This window comes from Corvus kubaryi, unplaced genomic scaffold (genome assembly GCF_017639235.1).
Source record: "Corvus kubaryi isolate FWS band 111438036 unplaced genomic scaffold, C.kubaryi_AGA036_p1.0 37284, whole genome shotgun sequence".
In the NCBI taxonomy this organism is placed as follows: Eukaryota; Metazoa; Chordata; class Aves; order Passeriformes; family Corvidae; genus Corvus; species Corvus kubaryi.
This window is the reverse complement of record NW_024581088.1, coordinates 8,011,691-8,025,342: the sequence shown is the minus strand read 5'-3', so window position 1 is coordinate 8,025,342 and position 13,652 is coordinate 8,011,691. Positions and strand designations below refer to the sequence as shown.

Below are 13,652 nucleotides of genomic sequence, written 5' to 3'. Positions count from 1 at the left end.
CGGGCGCGCGCCGGGGCTGTGGTACGAGAAGGCGGCGCCCGGGGACCGCAGGATGGGGTGAGCGCGGGGAGCGGGGCCCGGCCGTGCTGCCCTTCGTAAAACTCCCTGAATGGGAGGGGAATTCCAGCCTTGGGAGGAAGCGGGGAGACTGACACCCGCTGCCGGGCTGGGGGTACCGGGGGTGCTTCATAGAACCGGGGAGTGCATGGGTTGGAAGGGACCTTAAAGCCCATCCCGTTCCACCCCTTATCGTGGGCAGGGACACCTTCCACTATCCCAGGTTGCTCCAAGCATCATCCTGCCTGGCCTTCGACACTTCCAGGGATCCAGGGCCTCGCCACCCTCACAGAGAGCAATTCCTTCCCAATATCCCATCTAATCCTGCCCTCTGGAAGTTCAAAGCCATTCCCCTTTGTCCTGGCACTCCAGGCCCTTGTTGAAGTCCTTCTCCAGCTCTCTTGGAGTCCCTTCATGTACTGAAAGGTGCTGTAAGGTCACCTTTCCAGCCTTTCCTCTTAGGAGAGGTGCTCCATCCCTCGATCATCTTTGTGACCTTCCAGTGAAGCTCTCAGGGGCTGGTGAAGGTCAGACTGAAGGTGGTGTCAGCATCACAGCCACATCTCTGAATAATTTCTCCACAGAAAAGTGGTGACTATTGCCAAGTCAAAGAAGTTTCGGGATAATCATGGGAAGATTCTGCTGGAGGGGCACAGGCTGATCAAGGATGCACTGGAGGCAGGAGCTGTGCCACAAACGCTCTTCTTCAGCACTGTGGGGCACCTGAAGCTGCTGCCTGAGGCAGAGATAAAACAAGCCAGCTTGGTTAAGGTGAAATTTGAAGACATTAAGACCTGGTCTGACCTCGTGACTCCTCAGGGGCTTCTAGGTAAGTCACCTCTGAAACAGTTGTAACACTGCCCAAAGGGAAGCTTTTCATATTTAGGATAATGACTCTTAATAATCTTTCTTTAAACACAGCACAATGCTCCAGCCCTGCTGGAAAATAAGTTTTCCTTGCAAAGTGACAAACTCTGCTCCAACTTCCTTTAGGTGGTGCTTTTCCTAACACTTCCTCCAGCACATATTTATTGAAATTTGGGCCAACTCTCACAGAGCAGGCCTCTCCTTGGGGTGGGTCAGTCGTAAACCTGTCACACTTCATTTCCTCAGGCATCTTTTCCAAGCCTGACCCTGCCAAGATGTCCTACCCTGCAGCTCAGCTCAACAACTCCCTGCCACTGCTCCTCATCTGCGACAACATCCGAGATCCGGGAAACCTGGGGACTATTCTGAGATCTGCAGCAGGAGCAGGCTGTGAGAAAGTGCTGCTCACCAAAGGTAAGAGGAAAGTTTGAGTTACCTGGGGGTAAGGCAGGGAATGAGGTGCTTGAAGATGTTCCCCAGAATTTGTAAGGAGTGGCTGGCGTGGTTCACTGTGGCTGCTGAATCCACCTTTGGGGGAGTCCCTGCGCTGTCACTGTTTCTCCCTGTTCCTTCCCAGGCTGTGTGGATCTGTGGGAGCCAAAGGTGCTCCGTGCAGGAATGGGGGCTCACTTCCGTGTGCCCGTCATTGCCAACCTGGACTGGGAATCTGTTGCCACCAACCTTCCTGATGGCATCCAGGTCTGCGTGGCCGACAACAACGACCCGGATGTCCCGGCCAGGACCACATCAGTGCCGAGAGGAGCTGGGTCTGCTCCTGACAGCCCAAAAGCTCCTGTGAAATCCAGCCCCAAGGCTGCTCCTGAGCACGAGGATGAAGAGGGAGCAGCAGGAATCCCAGAGCTGGCTGCACAGCATTACTACGAGGACTGGGCACAGACTCCAGTGGCTGTGGTGATCGGAGGGGAGACCCACGGCCTGAGTCCGGCCGCACTTCAGCTGGCAGCCAGCACGGGCGGGAGGAGACTGGTCATTCCCGTGGTGCCAGGCGTGGACAGCTTGAACTCTGCTATTGCTGCCGGCATCGTGCTGTTCGAGGGCAAGAGGCAGCTGCTGTGGAGGCACAAGCAGGAGGATGACAGGCAGAAGCTGCCTGTGTCAGGCTGAATTGCTGTGGTTTGGGTGCTGAAGGAGCACCTCTTCCCTTTGGTTAACTTGAGAGTTAATAAACGAGCGGCTCGGGCTGTTTGGTTTGTAATAAATGAGTATTTAAGGCTGGAGCCGTGCTGGGATGAGTGCGTGGCTCCCAGTGGATGTGGTGGCCACATGGTGATGCTAGAGAGAAGGGAAGGTTGATCACAGTGAGGAGGGAAAGGCTGAGTAGCAGTCCTGGCCTCACCTCAGCCGGTTCCCCCCTGCTCCAGCCCTTTCATCCAGCAGATCCGTGGAGACCTCAGATCCCTCGTCTGTGCTGGCCCAGCCAGGCTGCCGCTGACAGCGTGTGTCCTCCCCAGCCTGGCTGCTGGGAGTGGTTTTGGGGTCAGGAAGGCCAGGTTGCTGCCACCTGAATGGGTGCTGCCTGTGCTTACCCAAACCCTGTCCTCCAGCAATCACTCCAACCCTGCCGTGGGCGAGGCTGGCTGGGGGTGGCTGTGGTGTGGGGTGTCCGAGCTCCAGCACTCCTGACCACACCACTGCTGGGAGGTGCTGGGCTGCTCCTGGAACTGCTCACCAGTCAGTTCATCACTGCTGAACACGGGAACAACCTCTGAAACGTGCAGAACACAGGCTGGGTTTATACAGCCCGAGCTGGCGGCTGTTCCCAGCTCCTGGCAGGGTGGGAAGCTGCAGCAGGATAAAAGGGGAGACCATAATCCTGCCATAGCTGACTAATGAGCTGAAAGGGAAAAGCAGTGGCTTGCACAACACGCGCTATTCAGGCTGGGACATCGGGCTGGGAACGCCGCAGTGGCTGCCAAAGGGCTCCCTCCCTCCTGGGGAGTTCCGACCCACCCCAGCAAACCAGGCACAGGCAGGGGCTGTGTGAGCCCAGGGGGGAATCCCAGGAGCCATCGATCCATGGGGTCAGGCTGGGGGCTCCTCTTCCCCCACACAGGCTCCCTCTCTGACAGCAGGACAGGCAATCGGCACCTCCGGGGACGAGGTCATTGTAACAGTTTTATTACAAAGTTCCAATCACCATGTACAGTTTTTACAATGTCACTTTTCAAGGGCTCGGCTGTGCTGCTTGGGTTAGGGAGGGAGGGTTTTTTTCCTTAGGGTTTGGGTTGGGGTTTTTTTTTTGGTTATTTTTTTAAAGAACAGCACCATTTACGTTGAGTTTGGGACACACCTACGAAAAACAGCTCAATCAACTAACACAGGGGAGAAGACAGTTCATACCAGAGAGAGGGACGAGAGGGGACAGGGAGAGCACAAGGAAGAAACAAGAGGTGAGGGCAGCCCGGTGGTGATCCTCCTCCTGGCTCAGAGTGGGAGGGACAGAGGGAATACCCACCCATGGCAGGGGGATGGACCCTGACACGAACAGCCAGTGCTGCCTAAGGCTGTCGGTGCTTGGAGTGAGGGGTGGGAAACCCACGAGGGAAGGTCTCACCCCCCAGGAGGAAGAGCTTGGCTGTGCCGTGGTCTTTCAGAGGTTGTCAGCAGTTAAGACTTGTCTTGGCCTTGTCAGGGCACTTGCGTGGGAGAGAAAGGACTGGCCAGGGGCGATGGGGACAGTTTCCTTATTGCTTCCTGGAAGTCATTTAGTCAGCAGGGGTGGTAAGAAAGGAAAGAAGGGGGAGGAGGAGAAAGAAAAGAGCCCCAAGAACCCCACCCACTGCCTGATGCATACGTTGGGAAGAACACCATGCAAAAAGATTTGCCTGCTAGCTAGTGCCGTGTATAAAATAACAATACAGTAACAGTTCTGGCCTGGTTATTAGAGAATATATCACCATGAAGCACAAGCGAAGTCTCCAAACGCCAACAACTCCCTGCTGAAAGTGCATCTCGAGGAGTTTGCTTAGGAGAAGGATTCACTGCGTAAAACAAGGCACCACAAGAAGGTTGGATACTGGGTCGGGCGTGAGGACACGCTGGAGAATCCACAAGCGGCGGAAGAGAGACCTAGTTTTAAATAACGTCTGTTGGCACAGAGGCCCCTTAGATGGGCTCGGGTTTTAGTTTGTCTGCTAGAAAGTCGCTGACAAAGGCTTCCACGATTTCGGGCGTGATCTCCTCCACATCCATCACGTACTTGGCCCGGGCTGACATGTCCAGGATGGTGAGCAGGGGCGCAGCCTCGGGCAGGTTGGTGTAATCCCGCAGGGAGTCGGTCATGTCGTCCTGGAAGCCAAAAGGAGAAGGACAGAGGAGTCATCAGCAGAGCCAGGACACCAGGAGCAGTTTGCTGCTGCCACAGTCCACCCCAAGGGATTGGGCCTTGCACCAGCACTGCAGGACCACGAGCACAGCAAGCAACACCCATGTTGCTGCCTGCTCTGCTCGTGGTTTGTGTCAGAACCAAACAGGATTGGTTTATCCTAGGCTGGAATGGGACATGCACTCCTCCAACCCCTGCTTCCAGACTGACCCACTGCCCCCGCCACCCAGGAGCCTCTGGGACATCCATAGCTCGAAGAACTGAATGTGAGGACTGCCAGCCCTTTGGCAGCACAGCCACCTCACTGCTCACCAAGGGTGGATACCAAAGGGACCCAAGTGCACGCCTGGAACAAAGCAAAGAACAGGAATGGGATGAAGTCTTGTGCTTTGAGCCAACAATGAGACCCCATCAGCAGGTCCCAGTGTCTGGGCACACACAAGAGCACCAGGCTGCTTGCAGGGGGAGAGGGCTGCCCTCCCCTCACCCAGGCACGGCTCAGCTCTGGCCAAAGGCAACGATTTATCCCTCCCTAGGCTGTGGGATGCAAAAAGCCAGCACTGGTGCGATTCATCACCAAGCCCACGCTGTGCCGCACCCGGAGCGGGGCGTTCCTGCGCACCCCTTCCGAGGGGCAGGAATGGAATCCATCCACCTGGTTGGCGGCCGGGGCTCTGCAGCGCGTGGCGGCAGCGCTGGGGAGCTCCGGTCGCGCCTCCCCTTCCTTTGCAGGGGTTTCTGGCGCAGCTGGACCACGTGGCTGGAAGGGCGAGCAGGGCTGGGCTCGTCGCCTTGGCCACCCCCCACCCAGGTGTCGGGACGCCTCGTCCTTTATTTACAAAGGCACCAAGGAATATTTTTAATCAATGCAAAATCGGTCCAGACAGCGCTGGGAGAGCAATGGGAGGCGCCTGCTCCGGCCATGGCCGGGCTGCTTTGTGCGTGGGGGCCAGCGGAGCCCCGGGGCCAGCGCTCCCGGCTATTGAGGTGACGGATGAATGGGACGTGCCGGACGCTCCCCATTCTTCGGGCCGGCCGCTGCAGGGCCGTCGGGAGCTGCATGAATAGCAGCAATGTTTCAGCTACAGCCGGCGAGCGGGAGGAAAATGCTTCGCAGGCTCTGGGGGAGGGGGGAAGGTCTCGGACCCTCCCAAAATAGCCCTTTCCAACAACGGACTTATTCAAGGGTGCGGGGTTGAGCTGGGATGCTCAGAGACCCGTTATGGTGGTGGGAGCGGCTGCACAGAGGGGGCCAGTGGGGCTGTGGGTGGTGGCAGTGGGGGCCTGTCTGGCTGGGGGGGCCTGGGTGTGGCAGTGGGGACCCTTTTGTCGCAGGGCGGCTCCGGAGGGCTCCGCGCAGGGAACGCTGTGGCTGTGACGTGGGCGTGCAGGGACGGAGCAGGCGCAGCGGCTGCCACCTGCCCAGGCCCTGAGCAGTGATGTGGGAGGGGAACTGCAGGCCTGGGGGTGCTGGGAGCTTTTTTGACCCATAGACAAAACCTTCATCTGCCAGACTGCTGCAGGGCAAAGTGTCTGTGCGGGGGAAAGGGAGGCCAGAAGTCCTCCAGTTTTCCCATTTCCCATTCTCTCCAGCAGATCTTTGACTGTGAGCACTGCAGCCGGCACATGCCTCAAATACCATCCCAGCCAAGAAAAGCATGGCCAGCTCAAGAAAACAGCCGAAATTTCACTGGCTGGGCCAGGCTGAAACTCAAACCCTGCTCCTCTTCCCCTGCCCACACAGCCTCAGGGTTGAGTGGGCAGCAGCCCCAGTGTGGCAGCTCCGCTCCCTCCCACAGCCCCACTCTGCCTGTCCCTCTCCCATCTTCAGGCTTTTCCCCTTCTGACCAAACCCTTTGCTAGAAGTAACCAGCAAGGAGAGCATGGACTGAGCCAGGCCTCAAGTCTGGTTTTGCTCCATGGTGCCTGACAGCTGCAGTAGCTCCGTGCCTCAGTTTACCCACTGAACAACAACAACAGTGGTACCCATACCCAGCAGGACACAGTCCTGTGCCCTCCTTTCACTTACCTCACCCGCCACGAAGAAGAGCAACGGTGCCTCCTCCTCTTTGGCTTTGTACTTGGCTATGATTTTTTCAGCTATGGGCTGAATCAGTTGTTTCGCCGCCTCCGACTCCCCATCATCCTCTGAATCTGCAGGGGTTGGGGAGACAAATGAAAAGAGGCAAGGCAAAAAAAGGAGGTTAGGAGCAAAGGATGCAAACTGGCTCTGTCCCACTGCACCACCACGCAGGAAGCCAGAGCCCGGATGTGCCGCATGGACTTCAAAGCCACACGGCTCTGGAGCAATTAGGGAGCAGCTGAAATGCACTACAGGGAAACACGTAACAGAAGAGCAACTCCTGCTCCCCAAATACTCCACTGCTTGCTCCCTGGTGCTGTTGGTGATACAAACAGGCACAAAGAAGCTGCTTTGTGGTTTGAGCACGTTTTGAAGACCAAACAAAGGTGCTGATCTGAGGCTGCTGCCTCCCCTGCCCGCCACCCACCATCCTTCTGCCTCGGGATGGCTGAGCTGCCGCTCTGCTGCTCCAGTCTCAGCGCTGTGAAGGCAGCTTTGATTTGACAGAGGGAGGGTAGAAAGAGATGGCAGCATCAATCAAACACCAGCCACCACTGAAGTTCAAATAGTGAGCTGGAAAGAGGAGAGTCTGCGTCCTTGGGAAGCACTGAGATTAAAAGATTCCAATTCGGGGACAACTTTCAGGCATTAAAGGAAGAAGGCAGAAGAGAAGTCCCTTGTCTCCCCTCGTGGTCCCTGATGTAACCACCATGACAGGTCCAGCCCCCAGCTGGGACAGGCCCTGCCCAGAAAACTCTCTGCCCTTGCTCCACACATTCCTGTCCTCCTCTCTGGCTTCTCCAAGCAAAGCAGGAGATTCCAGAGATGCTGCACTCTGGATTTCAGAGTCTGTCCTGCGTGCAGGGCAGTGATAAATACACTGAGTTGCGGGGTGTCTGCAGGGATTGATTTTCCTACAAACATCGGCTGCTGGCAGCACTCCAGGCAGCCCTGCACACTCTGGCTAACCCAGCCCTAACCCCTCTGGGGAAGGAGGTAGATCAGTCAGGATTTATTCAGCACCAGCACTTGCTAAGCCTGCCTTCTCCTGGGGGTGTTGCTGCCTGTGCAGTGCAGGCACTGGTCTGCTGGGGGGGGTCTCACAGCAGGACAAAGCTGGCCAGAAGCCCCCATTCCCAGTGCCTGCCTTGCTGCAGCACCAGCTGCATCTCTGCCCCAGCACATCACTGGTGGATTTCATCAAGATCATCCACCCCCAAAAGCAGCAAGCAGGAGCCCCAGCTGTTCTCCTGATGAGCTGTTTGCAGCAAGGTGATAGAAAAACTTTGCTCAGAGCAAGATAAAAATAACTCTTTCCAGAGGCCTGCAGCGCCAGCCCCAATCCATCAGGCTTGGCGTGGCCAGCCGGTCCTTCCCGCGTGAGGAGAGGATTTTTGGCTCTGTGCTCACATCCCCCGCTGGGCTCCGCTGAATAAATAACCAGGGTCAAAAGGAAATCTGAAAGGGAAGAAGGAAAGGAGCGAGGGCCGTGTTATCAGCGCTGCAGAGGAGGGTGTGCTGCTCACAGAGGGCACACGAGGAAGCGGGACACGAGCCCTGCCCTGGGCCTGGCACAACACCAGCAAGGCAAGGGGGGGCTTCTTCAGCAAACTCCACACAGCACACAGGGGACAGCTGCACCCCCCAGAGCCCAGGACCCTTTGACTCCCTCCCTGGGATGCTGTGTGCACCCCAGTGCTGCTCACCCAGGGCTCAGCCTGCAGCACAGCTCATCCCAGCCATGCCCTTTCCTGAGTTATTGTGTCCACTGCTGGCAGGGAAGCGATGAGGAATGAGCCATCCATGCTTTGGGTGAGTTCTAGGCCTGTTTCTAACTGCAGGGGAGCTTCATGAGTGGGTTAGCAGTGGAAGGACAGGAACTTTGGGGAAAAACCTGCCCCGTCCTGCAGCCAGGGGAATTGGGGGAATGGAGGACCAGCAGAGCACGAAAGGCTGCTCTGATTGTCACAGCCCTGTTCAGCCCAGGGACTCAAGTCCTGAGCTGTGGTTTCCAGCACTGATCTATAATCCCTCACAGAGGCACTTCCTCTGCCTCCTCTGTAACATCACATGTGCCTCAAGTCCCTGCTCCAGAAAGGCTTTTCCCATCTCCACCACCACCAGCTGTGACAGTGTATTTCTCATACTCCCAACACCTCATCAGCATTCCTGTCCACAGCCACCACCACACCTTTGATATGACAGCTCCTCTGCGCTGTCAGTCGCTGCTCCACCGCATCCCAGGGTGGTGTGTGGGAGCTCTGTGGGCACAGCAGGCTCTGGCAAGCTGCTGTGAGCTGCTGTGGCACGGGAAAGGCTCCAAGTCTGTCCTGAGGGGCTTCCACAGGGAGCTCTCTCCCCGCACTGGCCTCTCTCTGTGAGCACATAGTGATGGAAAATGGACATGGAAGGGATATCCCTTTCCATGGACACTGTCATCACCAGAGGCAGGTTCCCAGCCCTGTGGCCAGCTCTAGCCAAGCTGGCAGGTCGCCCAGCCCCCTTCCCCAGCACAGGCTCTGCTGTCACAGCAGGGATGCTCCATCCATACCTACAAAGAGAACGAGGCAGGGGCCCTCATTCAGCTGCACGGCGTTGGAGTCCGTCAGCTCCAGCACGGGCTTGGGGTGCCAGGGGAACTCGCGGCACTCGATGTCGTTCAGTACCTCCACCCGGCCCTGCCGCGTGATCACGTCTCCCTTGGAGTCCAGGACGATGAGAGTCGGGATGCCTGCGATGGAAAAAAACAGGGAGGGGGATCAGCCAAAGCATGAACTGGCCAGCAACAGGGTGTGGGGAGAAAGGCCTTTTTCTATGGCCTCCGGCCCTGGCAGGAGCCCAGCGAGCCTCCTGCCTGTCCGCAGCTCATGGAGTGGGGATCAGGCTCCCTGGATCCTGTTTCCGTCCTAGCAGAGCACTGCAATTCAGGAGCCAGAGCAGGAAGCTGAGAGACAGCTCTGGCCCTGCCTGCCTCTCCCTACCCTGGTTCAGGCAGGGATTGCTGCTGCCTGGTGCCCACGAGTGCAAATCCCACTGTACCACTGAGGGACCCTCCCTCTTGCACCGTGCCCCCTGTGCATCACCATCCCAGTGCTGAGATGTGGCTGCCTCTAGAAGGGCCCAATTCCCAGGAATGCACACAGCATGCAGACAACAGTGGCCAGGAAGCAGGGTGTGTTCCTTCCCAGAAGGAACACCTCGTATTTTAGCCCCCACAGCCCTCCAGCACTCTGCACTAATGGCCCAGCCATTTCCACAGCACATCCCTCTGGAGATTAACAAAACTGTGCAGGAATGTCCAGGTCTACAGGATCCTAGCAGGATGTGGCTCAGGAGATATCCAGTGATGGTCTGGCCCTTGGGAAAAAGCAGCATTTTGCCCTGAGCTATGGAGCTGGAAAGCTCTGTCATAAAGGAGAAGCTTTGTACAGGAAGTGAACACAGTTGCAGCAGAGACATAGCACAAGTCACCAACTCAGATGTCACTGGCAGTGGGGCAGGTTGGACACCAGCTGGTGACCATCCCATCTGATAAGGCACCGGCTTTCCGGCCACAAAACAGCCACGGGTGGGTCAACAGGAGCAGCTCATGTTGGTGACTTCATCTGGAAAGCACACCATTCCTCTGTCATCAGGGAGACAAAGAAACATCCCACAAGGAAGGAAGAGGGGACAGCAGGATCAGGCCCCAAGGGACGAATGAAGTGACCAGCGTTAGTGCCAGGGACTGTTCATCACTCAGGCTTCAACCTGCTCCCTTATCCAGTATCTCTTTCACCTAGCAACATCCCTGGCAAGCTGAGGCAACTCAAACACTCCTGCCCTTCATCTCAAGGTTCATTTTAAAGCTCCTTCCTCAGAAATACCCTGCAGAACCCTTCCCTGAGCAGGGGGCACACAGCACGTTTGCCCTTGCCGGGCTCCTGGCACTGCAGTCCCGCGTTTGTCCAACAGTGGGCTACTCACAAGCCCTCTGAATTCGAGGCATTTCTCTAGGAAATACACGGCCATCTGTGTGTCCCAGCCTGCCTGCAGGTCCAGGCGAGCGGCCGCATTCCCGTCATTCCAGCCCGGCGCATTCCTGCCTGCGCTGGGGCTGGTGCTAAGCAGCAGTGCAGGAACCCGCCCAATGGCTTCGCTTGCAGATCCTAAGGGTACGCCAAGAAAACCATTTTGTATCACAAAAAGGCTTATTCATTACCTGCTGGTAATTCAACGTAGCCCCAGGGCAGGGATGGGTTAAAGAGACTGGAAGGAATTGGGAAATCTCACGCTGGCCCTGCCCTTACAAGCACAAAGTGCTACTGACACCAGGAGAAGCACTCGGTGCTCAGCAGCACGCAGGATTCGGATCTTGATCCATTTACGATCCCCAACCCCACCCCAAACGCCTGCTTTGCCATCCATTATACATGAGGGACAGGCTAGAGACTCTCAGGTCATCAGTCAGCCTGAGCAACTCCCAGGCAGAGGTTTTAAATAAGCTTTGCTGATCTGGGGAAATTAAGGGCCCAATTTAGAAACAGATCGCTGTGATTCTGCAGCTATCAAGGATTTCATCCACTATTCAAAGCATTCCTTTAGACTTCACCTAATTTGCATATGCAGATGCCGCCGCCCCCCCCCCTTCCCAAACACCCAGCCATCAAACCTCCAACTGCAAATACAAAACTGAATCAGAAAACAGAGTATTTTTAAAGATAATTCACATCCCCATCTTCTCAGGTGACCTTTGTGACTACTTCCCTAGAAGACACACCCTGTTTTCAGGGGTCACAGACCTGCAGGACCAGGGAAACCATCCTTAATGTTATTCACACCTGCTAACCCAAATAATTCCCCCTTTCCACTCGTCCCAGCCACTATTTGTTATTTTAGTGCCTTTTGGGGGATTTGGTAATTGCCTTAAGTCATAACACCAGAATTTACTTATCAAGAGGAATCAGCGATCAGACACTGCAATGAATATTGTATAAGCTTGGATGAGAATTAGCATAGACAGGCTTGGTTGGATTTTATGCACTAGAAAATGGATTTGGCTCCCACGGGGCCAGCATTTTATGAAAACACAGGGGCCAAATGGTTTGTTACCGAACCTGGCAAGACATTTACATATTTATATATTAAACCCCACACCCCTCATGGAAATCTCATCTGCATGAAGTCTGTTGGGTCAGTAATCACAATCCACGTGAAGCAAACCCTACACCAACCACAGGACAGGTGGTGCATTTTATCGCTGTTTTTTCACTTTTTCAGAAGAAAACTCCAGGAATCTCCTGTAACAGTGACTTCCAGGCTGTGAGACTGACCTGCGGGTGTCTGGGGAAGGGGAGAAACAACAGGGTTTGGAAGGCATTGCAAATCTCTACGAGACACCACGGAGTCCAGGGGGAATATTGAGGAACCCAAAAGGTCTCATGAGATACACAATAACAAGGGGTGATTCCTATCAAAGCATCAAGTTTATCACTGCTCCCCATCCCATTGGAAGGAGAACTAAGGCCAGGGGATTTCACCCAAGGCAGGACTGGGAGCTGCCTGCACAAAAGGGAATTATTTCTACACAGCCACAACACAAGACATGACTCTTTCTCAGAACAGCACTGCACCAGAAGCAATTTACTAGAGGTGGTATGGTACAGCCTCTGACTGCACATGAGTTATGAATAGAAGCATTCAAGTAAACCCAAATAAAGGCCAATAACTCAACTTACATTTTATACTGAGTTTTTAAATGTTGTAGGGGCCAACATGGGACTAAAACAACAAGAGATTTGACTCTTGCTGCTTTCCACCACTCAGGAACTTAAAGCAGACAGGGAAGACAAGCTCTTCTGTTGTTTCAGTACCCAGCCTTCAAAAACCAGTGGGAAACCTCCTCACGTTGTGCTCACAACCCAAGCACCAGGATGGTAACCTGGACATTCACTGATCACTGGTGCAGCTCCAAAGAGAGCTTTCAGAGAGGCAGCAGCAGAACCATGAATGTGGGGAAAGGCTGATGAGATTACACAGATCTGAGTTTTCATTTAGGTGGAATAACCACGCGTGGTGATGAGCAGAGCCCACAACACCCAGCTCTGTTTGCAGGAAGCTTTTGTTCCAGCTGGTGTGAAAAGCTTGACTGCAAACAGGCAGGCAGCCCCAAAGTCTGCATGGAGCTGAGATTCAGGGATAACATGGGAGCTACCTGGGCTCAGAAAGGGATTGGCGTGCAGGGGAGCAGCCAATATTTACATTTTCAGGTCAGCACACAACAAAGAGAGATACCTTTAAGAAGGCAGCAGCTGGAGTTGGAGGGAAAGCTGTTGTCACTGTTTCCCTGGCTACAGCATGCCTGGTGCTCAAGTATCCATGTCTGGACACCTTATTTACAGAAAGTCCCAGTGAAACTGGCAGCAGTCCTGCAGCGCTCGGCCGAAACCAGCACTGGAAAGGGTTGTGAGCAGGCCGGGGAAAAGACGGATGAATTTGGAAAGCACTCGCCTCATGGGAAGGTCATTAAGCAGCAAAGTGATGGCTGTTTAAAGTAGGCAAATGGTTATTCTTGGGCTAAGGTCAGGGAACAGAGCTGAGTGGCAGCACCTGAGCTCATGCCAGACGTGGTGTTTGGAGAGGACCCCAAGGAGGGATTATTTCTCCTGTCACTCTCCCATGCCCTCGGCCACCTTTGGCAACACTCCTCCTTCCCTGCAGACCACACTGACACTCTGCCAGCCTGCACCCACCCAGCCAACAAGAAGCTAAGTCAGGGGAGGTTTAGGTTGGATATCAGGAAAAAGTTTTTCACCCAGAGGGTGGTTGAGCACTGAAAGAGGCTCCTCAGGGAAGTGTTCACAGCACCAAACCTGTCTGAGTTCAAGAAGCATTGGGACAAAGCTCTCAGGCACAGGGTGGGATTGTTGAGTGTCCTACATAGGGCCAGGAGCTGGATCTATGATCCTGATGGATCTTTCCAGCTCAGAATACCCTATGATTCTATGGCATCACACAGAAACAGATGAGAAGCAGCCACATTGCAGCAAGATCCTTTAACCACAGGGAGAAACTATTTGTACATACACGAGATCTCACCAGCCAGTCACCTTACACACCTCTGTGCTGCAGTTTGTCCCCTGCTGGAACAAGTTGCCAGCCCCTAGGAAGGCTGCTGTGAGCTTTTATCATCTTCGTGACTCTCTGAAGCCATCCAGACATGCAGAGTCTCTCCCTGCCCCTACGAGCAGCCAGGGCTGCTGGAATTCTGGCACTGGCATGTACAGTAAAAGCAAAGCCATGGTTTACATCAAACACTCT

The 13,652-nt window shown here is 55.0% G+C and overlaps 2 protein-coding genes across 5 annotated transcripts in view; one reads left to right on the top strand and one right to left on the bottom strand.

The window, feature by feature from the left end:
• The first annotated feature begins 6 nt into the window (after positions 1 to 6).
• On the top strand, positions 7 to 2,162 carry MRM3 (mitochondrial rRNA methyltransferase 3). Its single transcript, XM_042026348.1, has 4 exons — positions 7 to 57; positions 642 to 886; positions 1,171 to 1,338; positions 1,502 to 2,162. Exons 1-4 carry the CDS (start codon positions 53 to 55, stop codon positions 2,047 to 2,049), a joined length of 966 nt encoding a protein of 321 aa, XP_041882282.1. The 5' UTR covers positions 7 to 52; the 3' UTR covers positions 2,050 to 2,162.
• Positions 2,163 to 3,047: 885 nt separating this feature from the next.
• NXN (nucleoredoxin) overlaps positions 3,048 to 13,652 on the bottom strand; it is a 47,916-nt gene continuing 37,311 nt past the window's right edge. For 3 of the 4 annotated variants that reach the window (XM_042026344.1, XM_042026347.1, XM_042026346.1), the window contains exons 6-7: positions 8,905 to 9,084; positions 6,369 to 7,811 (exon numbers count right to left, since the gene is read on the bottom strand). In XM_042026344.1, the coding sequence (XP_041882278.1) occupies positions 7,366 to 7,811; positions 8,905 to 9,084 (626 nt within the window). In that variant the 3' untranslated portion in view covers positions 6,369 to 7,365. Of the gene's footprint in view, positions 4,234 to 6,299; positions 7,812 to 8,904; positions 9,085 to 13,652 lie in introns of those variants that run through there. The other variant, XM_042026345.1, reaches the window with a different exon arrangement.

Excerpts from the sequence above, each read along its gene's own strand:
- MRM3 (XM_042026348.1), top strand. Across the intron at positions 887-1,170 it reads GACTCCTCAGGGGCTTCTAG|GCATCTTTTCCAAGCCTGAC; the intron begins GTAAGTCACCTC and ends TCATTTCCTCAG. Across the intron at positions 1,339-1,501 it reads GAAAGTGCTGCTCACCAAAG|GCTGTGTGGATCTGTGGGAG; the intron begins GTAAGAGGAAAG and ends GTTCCTTCCCAG.